We start from the raw sequence: 27261 nt of genomic DNA on the forward strand, positions 1-27261 counted from the left end.
TATTTGGGCCCCACCTCATTATACACATCCAAAAACATCTACATTCTCACCCCCCTTCTTAGACCAAATCTCTGTTTTTCTTCATGTCCCATAATAGTATATATATTTTTATTTTATTTTATTTTAATATAGGCTCAGTGGATGGTTATTTTAAATTAAAGACTAGAAAGAATAAGTAACGACGCAGATTGCACGAGTATTATTATGTTTGGGGGCTGAGAAAATCGCCTTGTACATATATGGGCGATGAATCGCGTGGGAACTTGCCTGGTCAGTCCAACGAGGGTGGGTCCCATTGATAGTTGCATCCACTGACCCTACTGGTGTACAGAGAGACAGCGACTTAGGTTGTGGTTTCTTTATGGTTCGTATGAAACCGTTGCACAACAGATTTTAGTTCAATGACTCGAATTTTCTCTTATTTAATGCCTTTCTCTGCGTGCAAGCCAATCTCATTCATAGATCATATTGTACAACAAAAACATCATTGTCCTCTCTCTCTCTCTCTTTGGGATTGCTTGCTTTATATATATATATAGACAAGACCCGTGGTTCTATTACCAACATCACTTCTTTGCATGATTCCCTACCCCTAAAGCCATCTCCATTCTCTATCTTAATTTACTCTTACCCTTTTCCTTTTCTTCTGTTTTTTCACCTTCAGTATACCGCTAGCTCCAAGCCTCCAAGTCCACACAGATACAGATAGATACACACCCACATACACAAAATCAAGCCTTTCGAGTTTAGAGGAAACCGAGGAGTGCTTAATCTGATTTTTTATGGATGGATCCTTCTAATGGACAACCCCAGGTAGGAATTAGGATGCATCATGCATGATTTGCTTGATTAAAATTTAAAGATCATATATATAATATATTCCTCTTGTTTTTTCCTCTTTGCTTACGTTTGAGAGGGTGGTTGATTTTGGTTTTTAATTCTTCCCCAAGAGCAATTCTGAACTATGAATTAGGAAAAGATCGATCTTTATAACAAAAAAAAAAGGTTTGATTTTTCATACTTCCTACAAATCCTTTGCAATGAGTAAAGGAAAGTTATGTCCTTGTTTTCTTATAAACTGGATATATATAGAGAAGTAGTTTCCAATTGATCTCTCTTGAAGTAGGGAATTATAATTATTTAGGGAAATTTAATTAACTTTCCTATCTTTATTTTTGTGAACCATTTAATGGTCTGTCAACAAAATAATAGAATTGGAAATTCACGTTATACTTTTTGGTAGTGATTTATGTTTTTTTTTTCGTTCTAATTGTATCAACATTAACTCTCCATTTCTGATTATATATATGTATATGTGTACGTGCGCACACATCACATGATACAGATGTTTGGCCTCAACCATATTTCATGGGCACTCATAGGATTTTATGTATTTTTTTTTTTTTGCAGCAAATGTCTAACCAGTCACTGGAGAACATGTTAGGTTGCTCAAAAGCACAACAAGAGAGGAAGCCAAGACCTCAGCCAGAACAAGCTCTGAACTGCCCAAGATGTGACTCCACCAACACAAAATTTTGTTACTACAACAATTATAGTCTTTCTCAGCCAAGATATTTCTGCAAGTCTTGCAGGAGATATTGGACCAAAGGAGGAACACTGAGGAATGTTCCAGTGGGTGGAGGATGCAGGAGGAACAAGAGGTCATCATCTTCATCTTCAAAGAAGGCTCAGGATCAGACATTCACACCCAATTCAAACCCACTCACTAGCCTTCCTCATTTGTCTTATGACTCCAGTGACTTCACCCTAGCATTATCTAGGTTCCAAAAACAATCATGTGGGCAATTGGGTTATGATGACCATGATCTTTCGATTTTGGGGAATCCCTCAAGCTCCTTTTGTGATATTCTTGGCAACACAGGCATGAACCCTTCGTCGACAAACCCTGGATTCTTGGATGGACTTAGAGCTGGGTTCCAAGGAACCCAGAATGATATTCAAAATATGTACTTTATGCATGGAAATGGGGACATGGGAGAGGTGGATAATGGAAATTCTTGTGGGGTTGGGGTTAGTGGAGATATGATGCTCCCTTATGATCAAGAAATGAGCAATGCAGCCATGAAACAAGAAGTTTATAGTGGCAGGGAACAAAGTGAAAGTAAGGTAATGGGGGGTTTCCCATGGCAGCTCAATGGAGACACAAACATGGCTGAATTTGATTCAGGAAGAGCAAGTTGGAATGGTTTCACATCTTCTTGGCACGGACTTCTTCATAGTCCCCTCATGTAGACCCTGGATTCTCCTAAAAGACACTGATTTCCTCTAATGTTTGACTAGAATATCTGTCTTAATTAAACTATCAATCCTCTTGAGTACTTTTGGTTAATAGGGTCTTGTTTGTGTTTTTATTTTTATTTTCTCCTTTATTTTGATCTCCTAAATAGTGAAATTTTTGTACTGTTATCCTTTTATTGATGAACAGACTAATGAAATTTAAGATTTGTTTGCCAACCAAGTGAATGAAATTGGACTGAAGTATATAAAGCATCATTTCCTTATTCGACAAACGGAAGAGAGAGAGAGAAGGAATGAAAGTGATGTTTCGTGGTTAATTTTGTGCAGCATGAAACACTGAGCTCTCTGAAGTCTGAACAGTTAGAATCACTATTTCTGGTGCTTTGGCTTTTGAATTTGTGGTGGTTTTTCGAGATATTCTGCTATAATTGCATGTTATTTACATCAGGTAGATTCTTAGAACGTGGAGAACTTACTATTTACTGAAATGCAGTATTAAATTAATCAACTTCTACTGATAAGATTTATTAAAAAGAATATCTCGTGTCCCTAAGAATTAGAAAATCCAGTGGCGCATGAGCGCTAACTTCGGGAAGGATTTAATCTTGGGTTTCGGCAGACAAAATCTAACGTAGGATTTGGGCGTGAGAAAACCGCCAGTAATCTCTGTTTCAAAATTATATGACTGTCAGAATGTGTCTCAGGAATAAATTACAATCACTACCATCGTACGTGGTTTGGATTCTTTTTTTCTTTTTACATTTGCCAAATTTATAATTTCAACAAAAAACAAAGTCATATGCAATTTAATAACATTACATGATTTTATTTTATTTTTTAAACTACTGATCACCAGTGTCTAAATTAGCTTTACTTATGTTTAAAAAGTGTATAACGAGTAACTGTTTTTATAATATTAAGCTAAATTAAACATTCAATTTATTTGGGAGTGGTTTAGGGTAAAAATACTTCTAGTATATATAAAAATTTCAAAACTAATATCATAACCTTAATTTTCTATTCAATTCATTTATGTTTCTTCTCTACTAATTCATGATCCACGAAGTTTATGTAAAGAAAAAAAACTCATGTGCACCTATGATTTTCCTTTTTTTCAAGACTAAGTTGGATTTTAGAGCTAAAAAAAAAGTTGAAGAGAGAAAAAATGATTAGTTTTGGTTCTTTTGTTCTTTGGTATGCAATAGTGGCAGGTGTACAGCATCCAAGTTGAAGAAATCGTTCGGTTCTAGTTCACATAATCAGTCTTTTGTCCTTGCAATTGCGGGTAGGGTGAAAGCTGAATGGGACGGAAGAGACGCGCCACGTGCCAAATAATGGTAGCTTACTTAACTTAGCACAATAGAGCTCACCAGGTGACCATGAGAGTTGATGTTTATTAATGTTAGGTCGTAGAAGATCATATTGCTATACCGTATGATATGTGCTCATAAATAACTTAGAGATAGGTATCTAGATTGGCTTATAGCCAACACTCCAATCACTGCGCACAAGCAATAAACTTACAGTCAAGACGTGAGTGTGTACACAGTGTTGGCAAGCAATAGTAAATAGGTGAAAAGTGTGTACCTGAGGTCTTCAACCTCTTATTTATAAGGATTACCTATTGGGCTTGTGTAGATTTCTCATTTGTAGTAAGATTTAACTTCCTTTTTATTGAGATAAGGGCTTTATCCTAAGTTGCCTTAATGTTTTGTATTGTTAGAATAATTGGACCATTATCCTTTAAGCTTTAATGGATTCTTGGGTAGGTAGTTAGGATATGGATAATATTCCATAACAATTAGTATCATCTTCTTTGAGAGAGATTTAAAACCTTAATCCTGATCCCATCCAAACCAAATTATTTTTCGTGAAAGATACCGGTGGACTATCCAGAAAGATACAGGCCAGAAGTGGATATTAATAATTGATGATAATCTAGAACCACAAGCCATCAACCATGATTTAAACTTAAAACTGACCATTTAATTTCGCTTAAAGCGCATCAAATTTGTGGTCAACCTCTTGGGTTTGGGCTTCAGATAAGAAAGGGGAGGATACGAGACGACAGCTAGTCCAAGTCTTCGATTAGTACTATATATCTATTGGAGTATTGTTTATCAGACATGCTGTTGATGCAAATCTCTCATATATACCAAATTAAGGTAGCTGATCATTCTAAAGATCGATTGAATTACACACAAAAGGAAATAGAAAAATAAAATAAAAGAGAAAAGTAGTACATTTGATTTATTTTGGTTCATCTCAATATAAGATTACGTTCAAATAAGTCCATTACTATATTCTTCTCATCACAAGATAACACACCATTTATTTTGATTCACCTTTGCATAACTTGTAATCATAGTTTTTTCAAGTTTCAAAAGAAAATGCTTGGCTTAATTTGTCCCTTCGAGTAATGTACACAATATTCCAGACAGATTTATTAATAACTATATCTCTTGAAAGGATGTTCAGATTCTAGCAAATTAAATAGCTGGTTAATTTTCTAGAAAAAACCAAGTGAAAGAACTACTACAACTTGCCCATAATAGCACTTCAGAGGATCCGGGAGTCGTGGTTCATCTTAATCAGACTCACATAACAGCCGAGCTCAGTGGGACCAGTTTCTAATCTGGAGATCCAATTGAAGCATGTATAACATTTATACACGATTACATTTATAAAATATTCAAAGGCAACAACTTGAAAGATTTCCACCGCACCAAAATAACATTTTAAAAAGAATGAATCATATATGATAAAGTGTTCTCTGTAATTAATCAAATTTAGATATTCATCAGAACCATTTTTATCTGCGCTGACCATGTGATCTTTCTCTATACAAATAATTTGGTGTATCTTTGAGTTGGAGCAGCTTTAACTTATGGGTCTTCACTGGAATAAGGTGGGAGGTGTACCTACAAAACACTACGCTCAGGTCAAATTTTGGTTCAAGCATGTTTATTATATAGAAGGATATGTGTATCTTTGGATTAATACATGTATTTATAGTGAAGAGATCACCAACTTCATGGAGTGATGAACAGCTTTGTGGAAAGATGCTTCCCAAATTAGTTGCAAGTTGTGAGGCGACAAATCTTTCCAATTGGTTATTGTGGATGACTGAGATAAGCTTGTTGCAGAAGTGTCTAGGAGATGAAGTATACTTGGAGGTGAAATAGGCTTGAGAAGTTTGTGGAAAATATAGCAGCCTTTTGACTTGGTCATTTCTTAGTAATGAAGGCTTTGCATGTGAGCCTTGTATTAATATGGGCCTTGTATTTATATTATTAATCCAGATTAAATATATATCCATCGATTTCTCAATTATTCAATTAATCAGGTACAAACATTATTGAATTTATCAAGACTATTTTCTTCATTCAAAGAATTCGAAAATATCTCTAAGTAAGATAAACATGTTGAGGAATCCAAGTGTGAATGATTGAGTGAAAAAAGTCCCACATTAGTTAAGAATGGACTAAGTGAGCACCATATAAGTGGAAGGACCCATGCACCTAATGCCTTAAGGTTTTGGGTTTGATTGTGGTGTTCCGAGCCCACTTAATGTTGCTGCTCACTTGGCCCATGGTTGGCGGTCTCTCCCCGCCATGAGCTCCCCGTGCACGGTCCAACAATTGGTATAAGAGCTAATGGTGGATTGGTCTGTGGTGATCCGAGTATGTCTTGATGGATAGCCAAGCCTTGATGAGGAACCCCATGAATACTCGAAGAAAGAATGTGGGCCTTGGATTCACACTTGAGGTGGAGATGTTGAGGAATCCAAGTGTGAATGATTGAGTGAAAAAAGTCTCACATTGGTTAAGAATAGACTAAGTGAGCACCATATAAGTGGAAGGACTCATGCACCTAATGCCTTAAGGTTTTGGGTTTGATTGTGGTGTTTCGAGCTCACTTAATATTGCTGCTCATTTGGCCCATGGTTGGCGGTCTCTCCCCGCCATGAGCTCTCCGTGCACAGCCCAACAAAACAAACTCCTTTGCCATTTGATTTGATCATGTGGTTATTATGCTATTTACGATTAAGCAACGAAAGGGGTATATATTGGATAACAACAAAATAATGACAAAATCATAATCATCACTTTTCTTCCGACTATTATTGCTTCACCTAAAATATAAAATGCTTATAAATAGGTCTTCAATCATCATAAAGGAAATCTTTTCAATGTTATCAAGAGACTGCAATCAATAACTGTAAAGAAACAGTAATTTGGAGCTGTTTATTTTTTAGAATAGTAATAAAATAAGTGTTTTTTATGTTCAATTTTTTTGTTTTGGAAGTTATAAATCAAAGAGAATAATATTTGTCATTTTAAAGGACATAACTTTGTGTCATGTTAGATGAAACGTGATTTTAATATTTTTTACATTTTTCTCCTCTATTTTCTCTCTCTTCCTAATTTTATGAAAGAAAAAGAAGGTAAGAAATTATCAAATATGTACTAAAACTACGCCGATTCATTTAAATGACATAAAATTACATATTTTAAAATGACAAATATTGTTTTCAAAATAAAAAAATAAAATAGGAATAACTACAATATGTTCTCAATTTAATTTTAAAAATTAAAAAATAGATATAATTTTTAAAATTACTTTTACAAAAAAAACATTGTCAAACAGATTTTATTTATTTTTTTATTCTAAAAATTAAAAAACTGTTTTTGGTTATAGATTTCGAACAGACCGTTGCTTTGTAACTCGCGAAGTCATTCGTTTAACCATTTGAAAATCTTCCATCTAGGTTTTTACTTTTTAGTTTGGAAATTTTGTTTGTCCTTTTAAATGATATAACTTGTGTTATTTCACTCTCAGAAAGAGATGAGACTCACACTTTTATATTTTTTTATCTATTCTCTCTCCTCCTTTATCTATCTCTTTCTCTCATTTGAAAGAACACAACTTTACATTCTTTAAAATTATACACACTTTTCCCTTTTAGTTTTTACCCTTTGTGAAAGGCTTTTTCATTTTTGACCGAAACCTGACAGAATTCAGTTTCGTAAGTTCCTAATACTTGCTATGTATATGTTTAAATTACAGTGCTACGTTAGGAATATGTTAGGATTTATCGTATATTAGAGACGTAGAAAATAATGATAGTGACTTAGGAATTTTGTACTATGCTATGAATGTTGTAATGACTTAGTATGATTTTTTGTTACGTAACTATTATTATTATAATTTAATTGTGCATTGGGCTTTAGCGTATATTAGTGATTTAGAAAACAGTGATAGTGACTACGTAATTTGTGTACCATTTATGAATGTGTAGTGTTTTAAAAACTTGTTAGTGACATAGGTGTTATTATTATTATGTAATTGTGAAATTATTAGTGACTTAGGGTTTAGTATTATGTCATTGCGATTTAATTAGTGTCTGAAGTTTAATTATTATTTCATTACAAATAAATTAGTGTACTACGTATTAATATTATGTCATTAATTACGATTGTAGTAAATACGTAGGGTTCATGCTTAATAATTTTGATAATACATTAGGGCATTGGTTAATTAATTTGTACATAAAATTAGATGTTACATGTGATTAATATCAATGTTGTTTTATTTTATATAGTTTTTTTTATCATGGGTGATTAATCATCATCTGCTGGTTCGACATCCGATCCAGAGCCTACCGATCCTACTATGTACATTATACCTGGACCGTATAGATGGGAGGTCCAGCGGAAAAGGACGCAGAGTGGCCATATTTCACAGCGAGTGTGAAATACGGAACATGTGTGTAAATTGAAGACCAGGCGTGGCAAACCACAGGGGAGGCCACCTACCAACGCTATTCTAGAGGTTGTCGTCGACTACCTCACACAGGCTGAATTTATAAATGTTGCACGCATGCGACATATCCAGGTATGCAATTTTCGACGTTTCATTTGATGTGATTATTCAAGACATTGACTCAACATGTGATAATTGTTTAATTCTTTTTCAGATTGATGCCCCATTCGACGTTTCATTTGATGTGATTATTCAAGACATTGACTCAACATGTGATAATTGTTTAATTTTTTTTCAGATTGATGCCCCATTGATTAGTGCTCTGGTCGAGAGGTGGAGACCAGAGACACATACGTTCAGATTGATGCCCCATTGATTAATGGAACATCCTCTGATCCGGTAAATTCCACATACAACTCGAGAAAATATTTCCTTGACTGGTTGAAAAATTCTCCCATTATCATCTCCACGTCTTCATCATCAATTACTTGCAAACTAATGTAATGTTCAGATTGCCATAACCTTGTGGTGATCTGAGTTATACATTGGTTACCTTGAAGGCTTAACTTCTGACAAATTCTCTGATGCAGTTCGTCAATGGTTGCGTTGCGTTCGTTTGATACGTGTCGGCTTTTTTTCACCTTCAAACATGACACATCGTCGACCTTCTATCTTCCGACCATTGTAATATAACACAACACGAACAAAATAAGAATGTGAAGTCATTTTTAAATGGAATAAGAAATAAAATAAAAATACTAAATTAAAAATAACAATTGTGTATGTCAAGTGTAAGAATGATGCTAGAGAAGAGATGTGAAGAATGCGAGTGGTTGGGAATTTTATAGAGTTTTTTGGCCCATTCACGTCCAAGGGGAACGTCAGGGACACATGTGTCACGTCCAAAATGTGACGCCCCATTTAGGCGTCACCCATGTGAGTGTCACACCCATGTGACGCCCATTTTGGACGTGACATTGTGCAGCAGATCCATAATTTTTTCAAAAACGGTTATAAATGCGTAATTATTTTATTAAAAAACATTAAATTAATTTTTTTGCCTATTGTATATAAATGGCCGTTAAACCGAACTCTTTTACTTCTATTTTAAAATTAAGGTCTTATTATTTCTATTTTCTAAGCACACATTCAATTATATATAATAATCAGAATTCAGAATCATCAATTCTACATCAAACGTGCATAGTTTAGAGGGAATAAAAACCACAGCTGGATTGAATGTCATACATGTAAACCTGGTAATCGGAGTAGTAGCATTGAGACACAAATGATCAAATCCGTGTTGGTGCCACCAGGTTAGTAAGAAAACTTTTCTATAAGGGAAGGATAGATTATGGAGAAGAGCTTAATTCATTCAACAAATAAATTCCAACATTCCAAGCAATGTTCACAAAACAGTTTCAGATCTAGGCAGGATTTACAGAACAAAAAGGGGAATAGAGGTAAGACAAAATTGCATAACATAAAACATTATAGTAACACAATATAAATGGAATACATATCCAAAGCGAGTCATGAAATCAGACAGTGACTACTTTTGAGGTTTCTTCCATAAGACCCCAATCTTCTTCAGCATGTTGCCATTTTTCTTTCTCTGGAAATCATCATCAATGTCTTCAGAAAAAGTTGAGTACTTATTCGTTAGAGGATTGTAGTTGGTATCCAAAGACAATGATCTCTCAGTGAGCTTCCCATTGTTCCCTGCTGAAAGCATAGCAGCAGCTGCCTCTGCAGCCTTCCTCCATTGGTTACACTGCACCTTAAGTCTTTTCAGTTCTGCTTCTATTTCTGAGTTTGTTGCTTGTGCTACTTCCAGTTGTTCAGCTACCCTTGCTGCCTTCAGGTTGCTCCTATCTACTTCCTCCATCACAATGCCAAGTCTCATTACAGCTTCGCGTTCTGCAGCCTTAGCTACCTCTAGTTCTGCTGCAAATTCCTCCCTCACTTTAACACCTTCTGCAAACCTCTTATTGATTTCCAACTTCAGCATTTCATTCTCTTCTGATATGCTTTGCAATGTTGTTTCCTTGTCCATCAGATCACCCTTCAACTCAGCCACACATTCATCTAATCTTTTAAGTTCCTTTTTAAGTCCATGTTCTCTTTGGGATGACATGCTCTCTTTAAGCTTCAAATTCAACTTCTCATTCTCCTCCACAATACCTTGAAACTCGGTTTCCTTATCCATTAGGTTTGCCTTCAACTCTTCAATATCAGCTTTCTTTCTTTTCAATTCAGTCTCTAGCTCAGATTCCCTCTGACTTGATTCTGATTTTATCCGGTTGATCAATTCATAGGCATTCCTGATATTCACCGAGCTCCGAATCTGTTCTTCCTGGTATTTAGCCTCAGCAGCCTCTATGGAAGACCTCAGTCGTCCTATCTCGAACCTCAAAGAATAAGTTTCTGCTTCAATGTGAATAGGGTCTTCTCCCTTTTCCAATGTTTCACCTTCCTTCTTGAAGTTACCATCATCTGCAAGATTTCCAGAATGGCTGCATTTATTACTGATGAGGCCTAACTCAAGTTTGCTTAACATTGCCTCTAGTGAGTTCACCCGTGCTCTAGACTGATCTAACTCTAGTGCAGCATTGTTGTAGCCATGCACAGATTTTGCAGCATCAGCCCTTATGAACTCTACAGTTCTTTTTGCAGCCTCAAGTTGCCGCAAGGTCTCATTGACCAAAGTTTGGGCCTGAGCTGACTCTTTGCAATCCCCGAGTTGGTTTTTCATGTTCTCCACAAGAGAAAGAGATTCAACTATGTTATGCTCCAAGTTTAGTAGCTCCACTTCTGATGATTCTGCAAGTTGGGTATGCGCATTCCCACAATTAGCTACCAATTCAAGTTGAACCTTAAGCTGCTGAATTTCATCAACGGCAGAGTCCAGCGCGGCAGAGTTGGCTGAGAGTTGCTTTTGGGTTGCCTTGTGCTTGGATTGCCATGCCCTATCATGCTCTTCTGCAATTTTTTGGAGCTCAATAACACGAGCTTCTTCAGCAGCAGAGAGCTTCAGAAGTTGCTGCTGAGATTCTTCATGTTTAAGAGATAAGACAAACAATCGCTCCTTGGACTCCTCAGCATCTTGCTGAGCTTGCTTCTTGCATGATTCAGACAAACTGAGTTGGTCCCTCAACACCTTCAAGTCCTCTTTTAGTTGAGAAATCTGAGATTCTAATTCAGATATTCTGCTAGGGCGCTTCCTCTAAAGCAACAGAAAAATTATAATGGTTAAGAATTCTGGACAAAATTTCAAGGACTGGACAATTGTTATGAGGAATTGTAGAAAACAATAAGCAATACTGGTGCTTCCAAGGCTTACATAAAAAGCCAAGTACAATAAAACAATCAAATGAGAAAAGAAGAAGCAAACAATAGAGGTTCAGAACCATATAAAAATCAGCTTTCACATGTCTTGCATACACAATGCCATCACACAGTCCAAATATAGAACCAACGAGAAGTTATTATGTGACAGTCGAGTAGCTTATTCTACCCACTCTCTTTATTGATTCGTATACACCAATTTTCAAAAACAGAATCCTTTAAAAAGGACTCTTCAATATCTATCTAACTGCTAGCTTGCATTTGTCCCAGAGTTTAAGTGCTCAACCTATTAGATGCTACATAATGACCTTTTCATGAAGCCAGATCAGTGAATTAAACAGAAGAGTAAAGTCCATTCCGGGTCCCTAACAAAAAAACACGTCCCCACTTTCGTCCCTTACATGGACAGCATTTTCAAAGAGCTGAAATTGTAAAGGGGACCAAAAGGGTCTTTACTCTAAACAAAAATAACAACAAACAATATAAAGTGAAATTAAAGCCTACTCCAACCCTTCAACTAATTAGTCAATAGCACTGTTCAAAAGGTATGTCTTGAAAGAAAATCATAATAACATCCTACACTCTAGACAAAACTCAAAATCAACTTTAGTATGCACAAAGCTTTGATTTTTTAAGGAAAAAGAAAAAAAATGATATAATTTTTTTGTGTGCGTGTGCTTTTTACCTCAAAAAATCACTTTTTAGGGCCAGTTGGATGAGCTTTTTTTTATCTTCAAAAGCTACTTTTTTTCAAGAAAAAAAAAAAAAAGAACTTCTCGTTTTTAGTTCGTTTGGATGACTGTTTTTATAAAAAGCAAAAGTCACAAAAAAAAGCCAAAAACCTACTTTTTCCAGAAGCTAAAAATTTTAACTTCTAAGAAAAGCAAAAGTCAAAAGCCAAATATTTTTTTCGAAAACTAAATATTTTTATAAAAATATAAATAGCTTTAACTTTTATAAAAAGCACTTCTACTTCTAAAATAAGGAAGAGATAAAAATTACTTTTTTGAGAAGCCCAAACAAACGGGCTCTTAATGACACTGATCCAAGTTGTTCCAACTCTTGCAGTTACATTCCAGTAAAAAAAAAAAAAATTACCTCAGGAGCCGGGCTTCTGGGTGATCTGCGCTCAGTGACTTTGGGGCTTCTATCCTTTGATGTTTTATTAGTTTGGTTTAACGAAGACACAGAGCATGTGTCTAATGCAGCAGGCCTTAATTGGCGTGCAGAACGAGGTGACACCTTCTGAGGCACTTCAGAGGAGCTAGTTCTGAAATCAGAATATGTAAGTGTTATGAATTATATGATGATCATGTAAACAAAAGAAACAAACCATTTGGAAAATGGTAACCCATATCTCTCAATTCTAGCAATGAAGTCCAGCAATAAACACTTTGCCATATAAAGCAAAAGCAATGTCTTTATATCACTCGGAAATCTGAACTTGCTAACTCATTAAAGAGATTCCTTCCTTCATATGGTAGAGCATAGAGTGGATAATCCGAACCATTACACAAATTTAAACAGACAAAATGGAGATTTAAAACCGAAAATACATGCACTATTGCTTGAATGAGTAATTGACCACAATAAGTAAGTGAGTAATACTTGTGCAAGTTACAATGAAGTATAGTCAGATGTAACGCAAACGTAATTGACCACATAAATTCAATTTTGAAATTAAAACTTTTCCCAAGCGCAGGTTATAAACTCTATATTATGATTATTGATTGACATGATGATATGATAAATAGTGAAGTTTCAAGTTCAAAATTCTAGGAATTGACCGTGAATGTTATTGTTTCTTGATTTATTATTATATTTTTTCTCCATCCAAAAAAATATATTAATTGCTCTTTAACGTAACATTTACAGTCATTTTAAAAAAATACTGATATTGTTCAGCATAATGAATTTCAATTGAACAACCAATCTTTTGTTCACATTATGATGATAATTATAATAATTGGGAAAACTGCCCCGGGACCCAATCTCTCCCATTCCGCAGTTAAAGCCACCTATATGAAACGTACTTGAACCAAAAAAGATTAGTTTTTTTAATAATAATAAAAAAAAGATTAGGCTTAGCCATAAATAAGCTAATCACCTTTCTTTTTTTCTTTTTTTTGTAATGTAACACAAATGAACTTAAACTTGTTTAGGATAGAGATAAATAATATTACATAACAAACGGGAAATTTTTTTTAAAAGGCCAGCAAAATTAAAGCCAGAAACTTGGAATTAAATGAAATTAAAAAAAAAAAAAAAAACAACTCAAGCATAAAAATTTAAGATTCTTACTATTCAGAATGTTTTCTCCACCATAGCTAATAGCTAGATAGGAAAATGGCATGAACTCAGTGGGAAACTTTGTACAAGTAGGGAGAGTTACACAGAAACAAAGTTGAATCGAAAAGGAAAAATTGTGAATAGTTGATAAACATTTGATTGCGCTATTGCTAATTATGAGAAAACTTTAACTAGACCCACTAACGTTGAACAAAGTTTCATAGCTTATGCACTAAAGCCTTATATGCTTGAGCACAGTCTGTTCCAGATATAATAGTTGACATGTGAATTTGAAATATGAGAAATACCACATTTCTTAAGGTAAAAAATCCCGCTGATTTAGCCTTTTTAGATTTTAAACGACCAAATATCATTTTGAACTAGGAAAGAACAGAAGCAACGTTCAAAACTAAGGGGAAAAAAAAAATTCAATGGCCAAGCATTTCAAGATTACCTTGTCTTTGGGGTCTGCATGGTTTTAACACTTTAACTGCTTTGTATCCACCAAAGTAAAACGGGTTAATAATTACGACCTCACTACTTGAATGCTCCCTGACCCACAAAGGACAATAACAGTTCAGAAAAATATCATTAATGGAATCCAATGCGAAGGTCACTGAAGTTAGGGGAAAAAATAAAATAAATGGGTTCACGCAGAATGTATGCACTCCTATGAAGCCATAAATGCAGAAGATTTGCTTACAGTAATTTTCACTTCTCATTTCCAAAAGTTTTTCATTTATTCCTCCCTTTTCAACATACTTCAAGAATACATAACTAAAATTGAAGATATCACAAAAAATAATATATAAACAGGGCAGAGATATAGTAACCAATGCAAAAAGATAGAAAAATAAATTCCAAGCAGATTGGTATAATATGTCAACTACACATGAGAAATCCTTTTGAGTACTCAAAATATTTTTGAAGAATCAATTTAGTCTTTGAAAAATTACTACATCAATCTAGATATGAAATCTTAAAAAAAAATTGGCATCAAAATAACTCCCAAAAAACTAATGTTACATGTGAAAATTGATGTCACGATGACAAAATAAATAAATAATGTTTACTGTAAAATTATATTTTCACCAACTGATGATATGACAAGGTCTTTCTGACAAACAATACCCCAAGTTGTATTCAAGAGGGACGTACAACACAAGAACAGAAAAAGTATGAAATTACATATGCGTCCAATTCTCCATCTCAAACGATGTAGTTACCAATTTAACCATATGCTCTGGTCAAATCCTATATATGTTCAATGGGCCTTTTTGTAATCACAAAATGAGAATTTCTTAACCTCAGATTTTGCCGGGAAAGAAGGGCATGCCCCCAGTGAGTTATTATTATCTACTCAAACATTCTAGAGCATTTAGAACAAAGGAAAAACCCCAAAATAGAAAAGGAAAAACCCTCGAAAGTCACTTCACATAAGGATTTTCATTTAGAACAAAGGAATCAGATCCAGAGCATCAGCAACACCATTAAAATCTTCAATAAAAAGTATTCATTAAAATAATCTTTTGACTTGAGATTAAAAATGAGAGCGAATGAACCACTATTTAGAGAAATATTCATGAAAACATGAATAAAAAAATAGCACCTCATGGAATAGACCTTTTTTAATATATACTCTATTTGCTTTTGAAAAAGTATAAAACATGAAAGCTACAAAACCTTGCAGAGTTCCTGAACTTCAAAACAGAGAACCGCATATATGTCTGTTTTTACCATAACTTTTCAATATAAATTAATTATCTAGCAGTTTAAAGTGAATAAAAGTAGTCCAAAAGAGAAACGCCGAAAGAGCTTGAAAAGAGTTCAATAAACTTTTATTTTCCCGTAAATTAAAAATAAGAAGAAAAAAAAAAAACTCATTTTATCAAGAAAAATAATTCTAACAAGAAAATGATGAGTAGGAAAGAACGAAATTCAAGCCTCTAACTAAGTTAAACAGAGCCTAATGAACCACATTTAAGAGCTGGGAAACAAGTAAATTAAATAGTAACACAATGTTCTAGCACTTATCACCTCTCCCAATTTCCATTATTTTCCATGTAACCAAACGATAATGCGAAGCAATAAAGGACATTGTATGAGTCTTACCCGGTTTTCCTTACCAGGTCGAGTAAATGAGGTTGTAAACACAAGTCAAAAGTTGGATATTTGCTTGAGTTTTATCGTTGTTCAGCTTTCTACGATGTGGTACTTGGTCTTTTGTCCTCTCCTCTATGACTCTCTGAATATCTGCTTTTTGTTTCTTAAGGACAAACACTGGTATGCAAGTGTAGAGAAACAAGGAAACGAGGAAGCTGCGTATCAGAGAGGGAGCGTGGCAAATAGAGTCCTAGAAAATTGTCGTTTCACAACGATTAAATTGGTTTGAAGTAGGACCTTGCGTCCGCACGTCTTAGATATGCATGTCGCATACCCAACGAAAGAAAAGAAAAGATGTGACACGATGGGCTCTTTAATTCTTGGGCTACCCGTATATAGCTTGTTGACGTGGGAACTAGTATTGACCAAGGAATAATCGTTTGACCCAAAAAGTAAAAAATAAAAATGGAGATGTACATAAAAACATTTATGCTGTAGGAATTAGTGAAATTATTTGCATCAACTATGGCACATTCAAAAGGTGCACTATAGTGAACTTCACTCCTAGATACATTGTCGTATGTTTCGGATCAGTTTTGGCAACGCTAAATAGATGCTAGTAAATTAAATGCTCAGAAGTGAAGTTTCACTATGATAAAGAGAACAAACATAGTATGTAGGAATGTTTTGGATAGTGTTGTAAACTCGGGGCAAAATAGATGCAAACCTGTCCATATTTTGCATACTACAAACTAAATGAAATTTGCTATCCCTTTGAAATAAACACCAGAAAAAGAGATATGCAACTTCAGGCTATTTGATCGTTGCATAAAGGAATTAAAACACCTATGTAAACACACAGATCATTGACCTGCAATCTCGATTGACATTTAATGCAAGTTCTAGCCCAGGAACATTTCATTAGAAAACTCCACGAGTATTTGTTGAGATATATAATCTCACATTGGTTGTATGTGCAACTAATGTGGAGTTTATAAGGCCTTGGACACTCTCATCCTTTGAGCTAGCTTTTGGGGTGGTGTATCCCAAGGTTCTTAACATGGTATCAAAGCCTCACCGCCCCCCACTTTCTCTTGTGGCGTTTCTTAGCACAGGTAGGTTGGGCCTGTTGCATTGTCCACTCTTCAAGCTCAATGGACTCTTGTGTGAGGGGGCGTGTTGAGATATATAGTCTCACATTGGTTGTATGTGCAACTAATGTGGAGTTTAGCCTTGGACACTCCCACCCTTTGAGCTAGCTTTTGGGGTGGTGTATCACAAGGTTCTTAACAGTATTGACAACAACATTATTAGAGATATATAAAATTATTGATGTAACTTTACTCAATAGCTTAAACTTTAGGGTTAAATTAATTCTTTTATATGATATCAGAGCCTCAGTGTCACGTGTTCGAACATCACCTCCCTCCACTTTCTCTCGTGAAATTTCTTAGCACAAGTAAGTGGGCCTATGCATTGTCCATCCTTTAAGCCCAATGGGCTATCGTGTGTGAGAGCGTGATAGAGATATATAAAATCATTAATATAATCATGTAATCTCTCCCAACAACTTAAACTTTTGGTTTGAATTGGTTCTTTACAAACAACTTCTGTTAATCGAAACCATCCAAATTCTGTATCTTATCAATACTTTAAATAGAATCGTATCCTAACAATTAAGCTAGTAAAATCTATTGGATGGACTTCCACACCAATGATTGTTGTTTAACGGAAAGTCACAATAATGAGTTCAAACTTCAAACATCAAATCAAGATGTAGAGGAAGATCTGCATCCTTAGCGTTATGTTCCATGATAGCTAAGTTGGGATACTAGTGTATTCATTAAATCAACTCTTATGAGAAGGAATTGAACCCCTTCCCAAGAAGAAAATTTTAAGCGATCCCGCCCCACCTAGCGTTGAGTGGTCCAGCCATTCAAAATTTTACATGTAGATTTAATAATCCACATCATTATAATAGCTTGCATTTTAATTTTTTTATTCATGAATATTATTTTATTTCATAATCCCTTCTCCTTCCTCCCTTCTCTTCTCTGAGTCCTCCCTCCCCACATCCAAGCCAACTTGAATCCCACCAGAAGTGATTATGTTTGTCGCAACCACATCAGACACCCCAACCGCGTTAGACCACCGTCTCACCTCTTCCTGAACGTCCCAACCACGTCACACACCTTCTATAGCACGACGCAACAGCGTCGAACCGCCATCGCACCTCTTACTGCACACCCTAACCGCATCGCACACCTCAAATCGATGCACCACTGCATAGTCGTTTTCCTAATTTTTAATAAAGTTTTCAAATTTTTATTTTGGGTTCACTAGATCTGGTGTTTCTCTTAATTCTTTTGCAGCTGTTGTTGGTTAGTTTGCTAATTATGTTTGATCGTTGTTGTTGAAGTTAATCAAAGCCCTAAAGATGATAGCAGGTTGAGGTCAATTACAAATCTAAATTCTTGATCATGCATCTACTGACTGTGCCTTATGCCCTTTTGATAGGAATTTCATTATAATTATCTTCATGAAGTGATGTAATGGTATACTTTGGGTGGTAGGACACGAGATCCCCTGTTGCAGTCTCTGATTTCTCATTCAATCCCTTATCTAGTTGCTAGTGGATGACAAAAAAAAATTTCATAATAAGATGACACTAGGACTTTAGTAGTGTGTTTAAGTTTCCTCCATTTTATGAAAGCATCTTTTACACTTTGATTCTTGTAGCTAATTACTTGATCTGTTCACATTTTATATCCTTGTAAAAAGTGATTTGTTAGTGTTAATATACTATTAAATTATACTTGATGGGCAGGTTCAGGCCAATTATGTTTGATTGTTGTTGGTGAAGTTAATCTGACAATCTTGTGTTGTAATATGGTTGTGCTAATTTTTACAGTTGCTAGATTTCACTAATTGCTCAACACTGGGAGTAATTCCTAGCAACCTGATATGCAATTGTTAAGCTTAGAAGAGCTCTTTAAGGGGAAATGTGATATTCAATGGGAGATCAAGGGAAAGGAAAGCCAAAGCAATAATTCAAGTCTAAGTGAGTTAAGGCATTTGCAGCAGATGACAACTTTGAATATGCAGATAAAAGATACTTCAATTTTTCCTAGAGACTTGCTTTCCTTTGCAAAATTATAAGGCTACAAGAATGAGGGGGTCATTCTACAATGCAGAAAAGATTTACATATAAGTTCGAGGAAGTTTGTAAATGTTGACCAGCCTACCACTAGCTATTGGAGCATAATTTGTATATATTTTTGTCTTGTTAGGTGTAGTATTTGGAGATTGATGTAAAAACAGGAAGTTTTTCTTCCAAAAACATAATGTACCATTGTAATTGATTCAAAATCTTGTAACATTGTCCAATATATGTCATTTGACAAATTGTTGAATAAATGGATTTATATTACATATATAACATTTACAAATTTCATGACAGCAACCATAATAAAATTCTTAAGCAATAGAACTCCAGTCATCATTTGTATATATCAGTTATATGCATGAATTGACAAAGACACTATATTTTTACTATCAAATAATAACTAATGTGATTAAAAATATCGTGTTAATTAATAAAATCTTAAAGGTTAGTAAAATGCCAACAATTAGATAAGATTCTATTTTTTTTTTGTTTTAGGTTATTTCATACTAGAAAGAACAAACTACTAATCTGATAAGAAGAAGGCAATTGGAGTCGCTGAATATAAAGAAAAAATAAGAAATAAAAGATTCAGTCTTCCTAGCTCTGCAGCTCGCTTGAGCGAGAAAGTGAGCAAGGAGTTCAATTGAGCTCGCTCTGTTGCTCGCTCCAGCGAGCACAGCAACGAGAAGAGTAAAATTTCTCGCTGAGTAGCTCGCTTAAGCGAGCTAGCCCAAAAATAAAGGCCCAGTTTAAGTCTTTAAATAGAACGCGACACAGCCCTTGAAAATTAATTCGGAAGACGAGGCAGATGAGCACATTCAGAAGGTAGAGGAGCGGAGGAACGGTCAAAGCTTCACCGTGGAGACCGGGTTTTATTTTCTTTTTATGATTTTAGTTTATTTTCATATATTGTTCTTGTTTTCTTGAACATGTTAGGCTAGTTTTCTTTATGTAGTTAGGGCGAGACGGAACCAATGAGTTCTTAAACACTGTTTTGCCTTTCTTATGATTTATATTCTTGATTTAAAGTTATGCGATTAATCTATTTTAAATTCCTAGTCTCGTTTATGATCTGGCCAATCTTGAATGGGCATTAGAATCTTGCATGACAATAGGGATGTTGATGTTTTGATTCTGATTGATTAATTGCTAGAATTTGTATGATCTAGGGATAGACTTATAAATTCTATAACTGTATAGTTCTTACGTTAATGCTTGCTTTATGAAAAGTACTAAGGGATTAGGCTTTTGAGTGAAGTAAAGGATCAGATTACCAAGGGATTGAAATCTAATCAAATATAGAAAGAACTGTTAATAACTTGATTTGAATGTTAATTATAAGAATAGGTAAACTCGTCAGGAAAATATTAGGGAAGTTAAGTCCTAGCTACGTCTTTTATTAAAACTTAAAACCAATTTTTTAGCATTATTAATTCTGAATTTAATTTCTTAAATATTGAAAACTAATAATAAGTTTAGAAATTCTGTTTTAATTAAATTGAAATATTCTTAAGGAAACTTTTCACGATCGATCCAACTTTAATTAAATAGATAAATTAGTGTTTGGTCATCAGTCCTCGTGGGATCGACAACTTTATTTTATCACTTTATTACTTGTACGACCAGTGCACTTCCCGAAGTCGCAACAACAACATACACAAGTCCATAAATCATGTCTCTGTTCAGTTTAGCACGACAGCTTCCATGATAGCTTGCAAGACCTCCTACTATTCAAAAAAACTTGCATAGCAGCTTCCATGATAGCTTGCAAGATCTCTTATCATTCAAAAAAACTTTCATGACAACTTCCATGGTAGCTTGCAAGACCTTTGAAATATTGCATGTCAGCCTCTATGGTAGCCTGCAGGACTTCTTATCATTAAAAAGAAAACTTGTTTGACAGCTTATACCATATTACATCATTCGTAGTCATTTTGTTGAGTAGAAAAAAAGTCATCCTTGTTATGAGCTCTTGAGTTCTGCTGATCCTGAAAAAGAGTTTGCGAAAAAGGAACTAAAACAATTTACTCTTCTATGATATAGTATCACAATTAGTATGAAGCACATAAATAGTCATTTGCTGGAGCTAGAATAGTATCACAAGATGTTATTCCATAATAATACCTGCGTATATGGCTCTTGGGAGATATATGGAACACAAAAAAATGGTGGAACTGTATTAACACTTGCCACTTGGGAGACATATGAAAAACAATAAGGTGGTGGAGTTGTATCAGCATTTGCCACTAAAAAATAATAAGGTGGTAGAGGTGTATAAGAGGTGCTAAAATCTTTAGTTGTCGTACTTGAAGCTTTTACTAAATAAAAAGAAAGAGAGAACAACAATAATTATAAAATCACACAAATAAATAAATAGTATGATCCCAATTAATTTATTCATTGTACTTGTATCAATAAGATTATGTCTTAGAGGTTTATATGGTGCATGAGATTTACCAAGAGCTTGTGATTGATGTCTCTAACACCTTTTCTTTTCCAACTGACTTTTGAGTCTAGCATTTGTAACTCCCTTTGCTCGAACACGTTGCAGATCTAAAACTTTATTTGAATTGAATGTATTATGCTTATCCATCTCTTTATCACTAGTCTTACATTCAACTACAGTCTTATCAATCATGCCACTAGTAATTTTTAACATCATTTCTAATCTTTATATCCTATGCTTTAGGTGATCTTCAGCCATTTTGGTTGTTTCATCTGTCAATGCACCTTTGGTTGCAAAATAAATGGCTTTCTTCATTATTTGACTCATATGAAAATTAATTCCTTGTTTGCCTTTGTCACAAACATGTTTGCCATTCTTGCTTATATTAAAACCATCTTTAGCATTTTTCGTCCACCTCTTCAAGATATATTGAGAAGGTATTTGAAAAATGTTATGAAAGTTAAGTACTTTCAATGCATGAAGACGTAAGAGGCCAACTGATTCAAACTTTCTGCAAGTACATTCAATAGAGCAATTTGCAGTTTCAAATGTCACAAAATATTGTTTGTCATCACCAGATTTAACTAGTAACAAAATAAAGTGTCATTTTCATTGATTTTTTCAATTGCTACAGATAAATATTCAAACAATTCTTCATAGAATTCTTCAAAAATAACATGAGTATATAACCGTGCAACTTGTTCAGCCATACCTGTAATAAAAGAAAATGAAATTTTTCAGCCATACCATTTTCATTAATTTTTTCAATTGTCACAAATAAAGATTCAAACAATTCTAATACTTGCAAGTTCTTTTCCTCTACGAGGTGCGGATTGATTGCACTCAAAGCTTTTTCATAACGAAGTACAAATTGAGTTAGAGACATTATCTTGCAAGTGACAGTACGAAAAACATTATTCATACTCTTACTTCTTTGTGTTGATAAGATGCTAGTTGAGAAATAATTCTTACTAAAAGTTAGGCACCAAATTGCTCGTAACTCATAAATTTTTTCAACTATAAGCATTTTGAAATATCAACTTTTGTGACTAAACAAGCCCACACCTCTTCAAACTCCTACTCTGATCCATAATTATAGAGACACCTATTAAACATAACCTTAAAATTAGATTTTCTCAAGTAATAAGAAAGATGCTTAGCAGCATTTTTGCCAATATGCCACAAGCAAAGTCGATGTTGAGATTTAAGAAGAACTTTTTTAATAGCATTGACCATTGCTTGACACTGATCTGTGAAAATTATTTTAGGTTGCAACCCATCCATTGCTTCCAAAAATGATTCAAATAGCCAAACGAAGGAATCTGTCGTCTCATTCAAAAAGAAAGCACAACCAAACAAAACACTTTATTTATGATGATTTACCTCAATGAAAGGTGCACTATACTATACTTGTTTGGTCTATAGGTTGTGTAAAAAATGACTACATCTCCAAAGTGATTATAATATGTCCTTGATATGCCATCATTCCAAAAACAAATTAGTCATGCGATTTTCACAATCTATTTGCATTGTATAGAAGAAGGATGAGTCATTTGCTTGAAGACTTTTAAAATGGTTAATAACGTTTTGAGCATCTCCCACTTCAAGAGTCTTGTTTTTTTTTTTACTTTGTAAAAAATTATTACAATTAGATTTTAAAAATCCAACATTTTCAGTTCCTCCAGCAGCTTTAACAAAATATGAATACACATTACATGGTTTTAATCCAACATTGTCCCTATCTTCAATCATATTAGCATGTGCTTCACTCACATGCCTTTGTGATCTTAATATAGCTCGTGCACGTGAATTTATAAGATCATGATTATGATCTGCAAGAAACTTAGAAACAATCCAAGTATCCTTCTCAATGTTAAAATGCATCATAGCTTGACAACCAATTCTTGTTTCTTTTCTATTTTTCTTGTTCACATGTGAAGGGTCCTTCAATTTTCTATATCCTTCTTTTCCACAAACATATGTTCACTGACTTATGGTTCCATCTGCCAATCTTTGATATTTTGATCTTCTCACAGTAAATCCAGCCAATTTAGCATATCCGTTATAAAACTTACAAGTTTCATCTTTATTTGAAAACATCATTCTAATTTTTGGCTCATATCCATCTTGACCCTTACTCACAACCACCGACATCTCTCTTTCTTCATCGTCATATTCATTGTCGGAACTAAATCGAGACAAATCTGAATATATAAAATTATCCATTTCTTTTTCCAAAGTGCCCATTTCCTCCATCTGAACAAATCCTACAAAAAGATGCTCATTTTACATCATAAAGATGGCCAGAAAACTCAAATTTAAGGTGAATATTTTTTTAACACACAAGCATATTACAAAAATAAAAAAATCTAATTATATTAAAATCAATCACCAAATAATAGAAGTTTGCTATGTAGAAAATTCAACTTTTATTTATCGCAGAAAGAAGAAAAAAAATATGCAACTTCTATTCTTATAAAATTGAACGAAGCAGATGAAACACCATAGTCCCTTACATTATATATAAAATGCAATTTTTTCCTCTTTATAACATGCACCTTCCTCTTCTCTACAAAATATACCGGTAAATCAGTAATGGGACCTCTGGTTCAAAATATTGTGGTAAATCGATAATGGGAAAGGCTCTGACGAATGACGATCAAATTCCAACTAATAATGATCAGATTCTGACGAATTCCTTGCAAGCTTTAGAACATAGTGAGAGAGAAGAGAAAGAACGAAGAAGGAAATTGAAAACTTCATTTGTAGAGGTGAGGTGGGAGTGAAAAAAAGGTAGAGAATGAGGAAAATGAAGTAAAATAATATTAATGAATAAAAAATTAAAATGCCAGCTACTATAATGGCATGGATTATCAAATCTATGTGTAAAATTTTGAATGGTTGGACCACTGAGAGCTATGTGAGGCAGGATCGCTTAAAATTTTCTCCTTCCTAAGATGTGTATCCTTATTATAACCATATTTTCACGTTTCTGATGTAAAAAAACTTAGGTCATGACAAACAAAGCTTAACACTTTTGTAAATGACTGGGTCCCTTAAGCATGTTGATAAGGATTCGATCCCTGGCCATATGTATGGAAAATACTTTGTTTGTAGTATAACACCTCACAATTTTAAATTAAGTGTTTAAACTATTAAGTGTGTAATTAAGTGAAGATTCAGTGAAAATCCTAAAGATTAGGCCAAAATACAAAGAAAAGGCAAAACGGTAATTAGCCAACACGCAACCCTAGGAAGATAAAAATTGAGTAGAAGGTCTCAGATGTTAAAAACAACCCTGGAAATTGATTCAGAACGAAAAATTGAGTGGATAGGCAAGTTTCAGAAAAATCAGTGAATAGTATTTTTCGCGTGTAAAAATATCGCAGTACGATTGCACCGTAAAACGTGCCAGTTGAATTTTGAGCTCTAGATTTCAAATATGATTTGTAAATGGTCTATAGAACTAGGAAATATGATTTCTGATGATATTTGATGGAATTAAGTCAGTTTGGGGAAGCGTGCCAGCGGCGCGCGCAACAGTTTAAAACAGTGTTTTCTCCGAACGACCAGAAAACTCCGGATTCATCTGATCAAGTATAATTAAAGGAGAATAGTTAATGTTAAAAATTAGAGTTTCTAAATAGGTTTTGAATTTACGGACGTTTAGTGAGAGTTCAAACGCGTTTTGAATCGCGTGAGGTGGCTGGGACCCACCCCACTTAAAATCACTTAAGTTCACCTCACTCTCTTACTATTCATTATCTTTTCACTTCCCTCTCTCTCCCAAACCCGCGCATCAGCCCCTCTTCTCCATGCAAAAATTTCTTCTCTCCTTTAATCACTCAAATCCTAACCAAATCCAACAAAGTTTAAGTTGAAATTTGTTGGAAATTGTCTTCTAAAGCCATTGGTGGCATTGTTAAACCGTGAAAGTGAGTAGATTTTGAGATCCTTCCCTCACAAGGCCGCGGCTCACTTGAGGAAAAGGGTGTTCATGGAGCTTTTAAATGCTCCAATGGTAGAGTATGTGTAGGAGGAGCCCATTGCCTAGCCTTTGAGTAAGTTTCTACACCTTGGTATGGTTTGATTCTTAGTATTGCATTTATGAACCCTAAAAAGGGATTGTATGATGTGTGAGGTTAGAGAGCTCAATTGGGAAAAGTTTGTACATGAAAATGTCTTAGGATAATGTGTATTAGTGATCAATGCAATGAAAATTTTAGGTGAAGATTGATGATTTTAACTTAGAATAATTTTGATGGTCATGACATGGAATTTTGGAAAAATTTGTTGTGATGTTAATAATGAGTTGTTGTATGATAGAATGATGATATAATGTAATTGGTTGAGTTGTGGAATGGTTGAAAATGGAAAGAAGTCCTTTAGGATCCCCTGGGGCATAATTCGGCCATTATGGAAAAAATGAGGAATTGATGTTGAAAAATGATTTGGATGATGATTTGTGTAGTTATATGGTACTTAGATGGGTTGTGTGGTGATTATAAAGTGTTAGAATCAATGGAAAAATAATAACTTGTGTTAGGTACCTAAATGAACCTGGAGTGAATTATTACGCAAAACGATGAGTAAAAGACGTAAAACGTAAAAACGGCACTTGAATTGGCCTTATGGCAACCTAAGGATGGGTAATAAAATGAGAAATAAAATTTAGAAAAATAAATATTCAAATAACACATGTATGGCCGAACCACCAAGGAGGGTGGGGAGGATTTTGCGATTTTCGCGTTCTGATGTAATTCGACGCGAAAATGGCGAAACGACACTTGAATTGACCTCTTGACAACCTGATGAGGCGTAATAAAATAAGAAAGAAAATTTAGAAAAATGAATCTCAAATTAACAAATGAATGGCCGAACCATCAAGGGAGAATGGGGAGGATTTTGTGATTTTTGCGTTTTGACGTTATTTGACGCGTACTGATGGTTGTACGTGATTGTATAGGTTGTCGTACGTCGACTTGAATCCCGAACCTTGAATCAGTGAGTTTCCCTTGGTCCTGGACCAAGTGGATTGAGGTAAGTAATTGGTTCAATGCATGTATAATTATAAATTAGCATGTATTGTTTGAATTGTGAGTGATTGGGAATGTCCTCTGTGTAGGCATTCTGCTGTGTACCAAGTTGAGGGATAAGCTACTGCGAAGCTAGTGAGAAAACTATTTAAGGTAACCTCTTGGTACTGGGGCTTGTTCCCCTTTTCTGTTCCACCTTGCCAGTTGATGGCAACGGTAGGAAGTGTATATGAGTAGTGTAGAACAACATGAGCATGCATGCATTATCACAGTGGGTACCTACGTACCGAGTCTCTGGCCAGTAGACAGTTTTAGCATTCGGGCAATTTCGGACTTCCACTGGATAGGTCTCTGAGAGGGAGTTCCAGTTGACCTAGGGTCGTGCTCTGTGATCCGGATAGGAGTACACTAGGAATGTCTCGGGTGTTATGGTTGGTTTGGGCATCATGGTTGTGGTTCTTGGAACACACCTTGGATGATACCCGTAGGCTTATATATGCCCAGGGCGTGCGTGATATTGGTAGCTACCATCCCGCATCATCATATTTTGTATCCCGATATTCCCCAGTTTCTCTAAATCCCATGCTATATCCCGTTTTGAAAGTGGTTGTTTATACTATTGATATGCATCGAAGTGAACCATTGGACGGAGTTTTCTCTAGAACCTCTGGGTTACTGAGATATATTCGTATATCTCACCCCGTCTCGGGGCATTTATTTCAGGAGGTAGCAGTGGAGCTGGAGCAGCGGGCAAGAGGCCCGCAGAGTGAGCAGTGGAGTGCTTAGCATTTTGCATTTTGTTGGCCGTGTGGCCTAGGCTAGACTTAGGGCATGAACATCTCATATGT

At 34.9% G+C, this 27261-nt stretch overlaps 2 protein-coding genes across 2 annotated transcripts; one reads left to right on the forward strand and one right to left on the reverse strand.

The window, feature by feature from the left end:
• The first annotated feature begins 585 nt into the window (after positions 1–585).
• LOC133299509 (dof zinc finger protein DOF2.1-like) lies at positions 586–2467 on the forward strand. The gene is made up of 2 exons (XM_061498981.1): positions 586–813; positions 1411–2467. The coding sequence occupies exons 1-2, from the start codon at positions 787–789 to the stop codon at positions 2251–2253; spliced, it is 870 nt and encodes a 289-aa protein (XP_061354965.1). The 5' UTR covers positions 586–786; the 3' UTR covers positions 2254–2467.
• A 6997-nt stretch (positions 2468–9464) lies between these two features.
• Positions 9465–15900, reverse strand: LOC133299513 (interactor of constitutive active ROPs 3-like). The gene is made up of 4 exons (XM_061498985.1): positions 15789–15900; positions 14117–14214; positions 12472–12643; positions 9465–11251 (listed from the first exon to the last, which is right to left on the reverse strand). The coding sequence occupies exons 2-4, from the start codon at positions 14134–14136 to the stop codon at positions 9578–9580; spliced, it is 1866 nt and encodes a 621-aa protein (XP_061354969.1). The 5' UTR covers positions 14137–14214; positions 15789–15900; the 3' UTR covers positions 9465–9577.
• Between the last annotated feature and the right edge of the window lie 11361 nt (positions 15901–27261).

Source organism: Gastrolobium bilobum, unplaced genomic scaffold, assembly GCF_033153095.1.
Source record: "Gastrolobium bilobum isolate Gb01-03AN ecotype WA unplaced genomic scaffold, APGP_CSIRO_Gbil_v1 utg12016, whole genome shotgun sequence".
Lineage (NCBI taxonomy): Eukaryota > Viridiplantae > Streptophyta > Magnoliopsida > Fabales > Fabaceae > Gastrolobium > Gastrolobium bilobum.

Coding starts and splice junctions, on each gene's coding strand:
- LOC133299509 (XM_061498981.1), top strand. CDS start 787: ATGGATCCTTCTAATGGACAACCCCAG. Junction 814..1,410: donor CTTCTAATGGACAACCCCAG/GTAGGAATTAGG, acceptor TTTTTTTTGCAG/CAAATGTCTAACCAGTCACT.
- LOC133299513 (XM_061498985.1), bottom strand. CDS start 14,136: ATGCAGACCCCAAAGACAAG. Junction 12,644..14,116: donor ATGCAGACCCCAAAGACAAG/GTAATCTTGAAA, acceptor TTCTGATTTCAG/AACTAGCTCCTCTGAAGTGC. Junction 11,252..12,471: donor CCAGAAGCCCGGCTCCTGAG/GTAATTTTTTTT, acceptor CTGTTGCTTTAG/AGGAAGCGCCCTAGCAGAAT.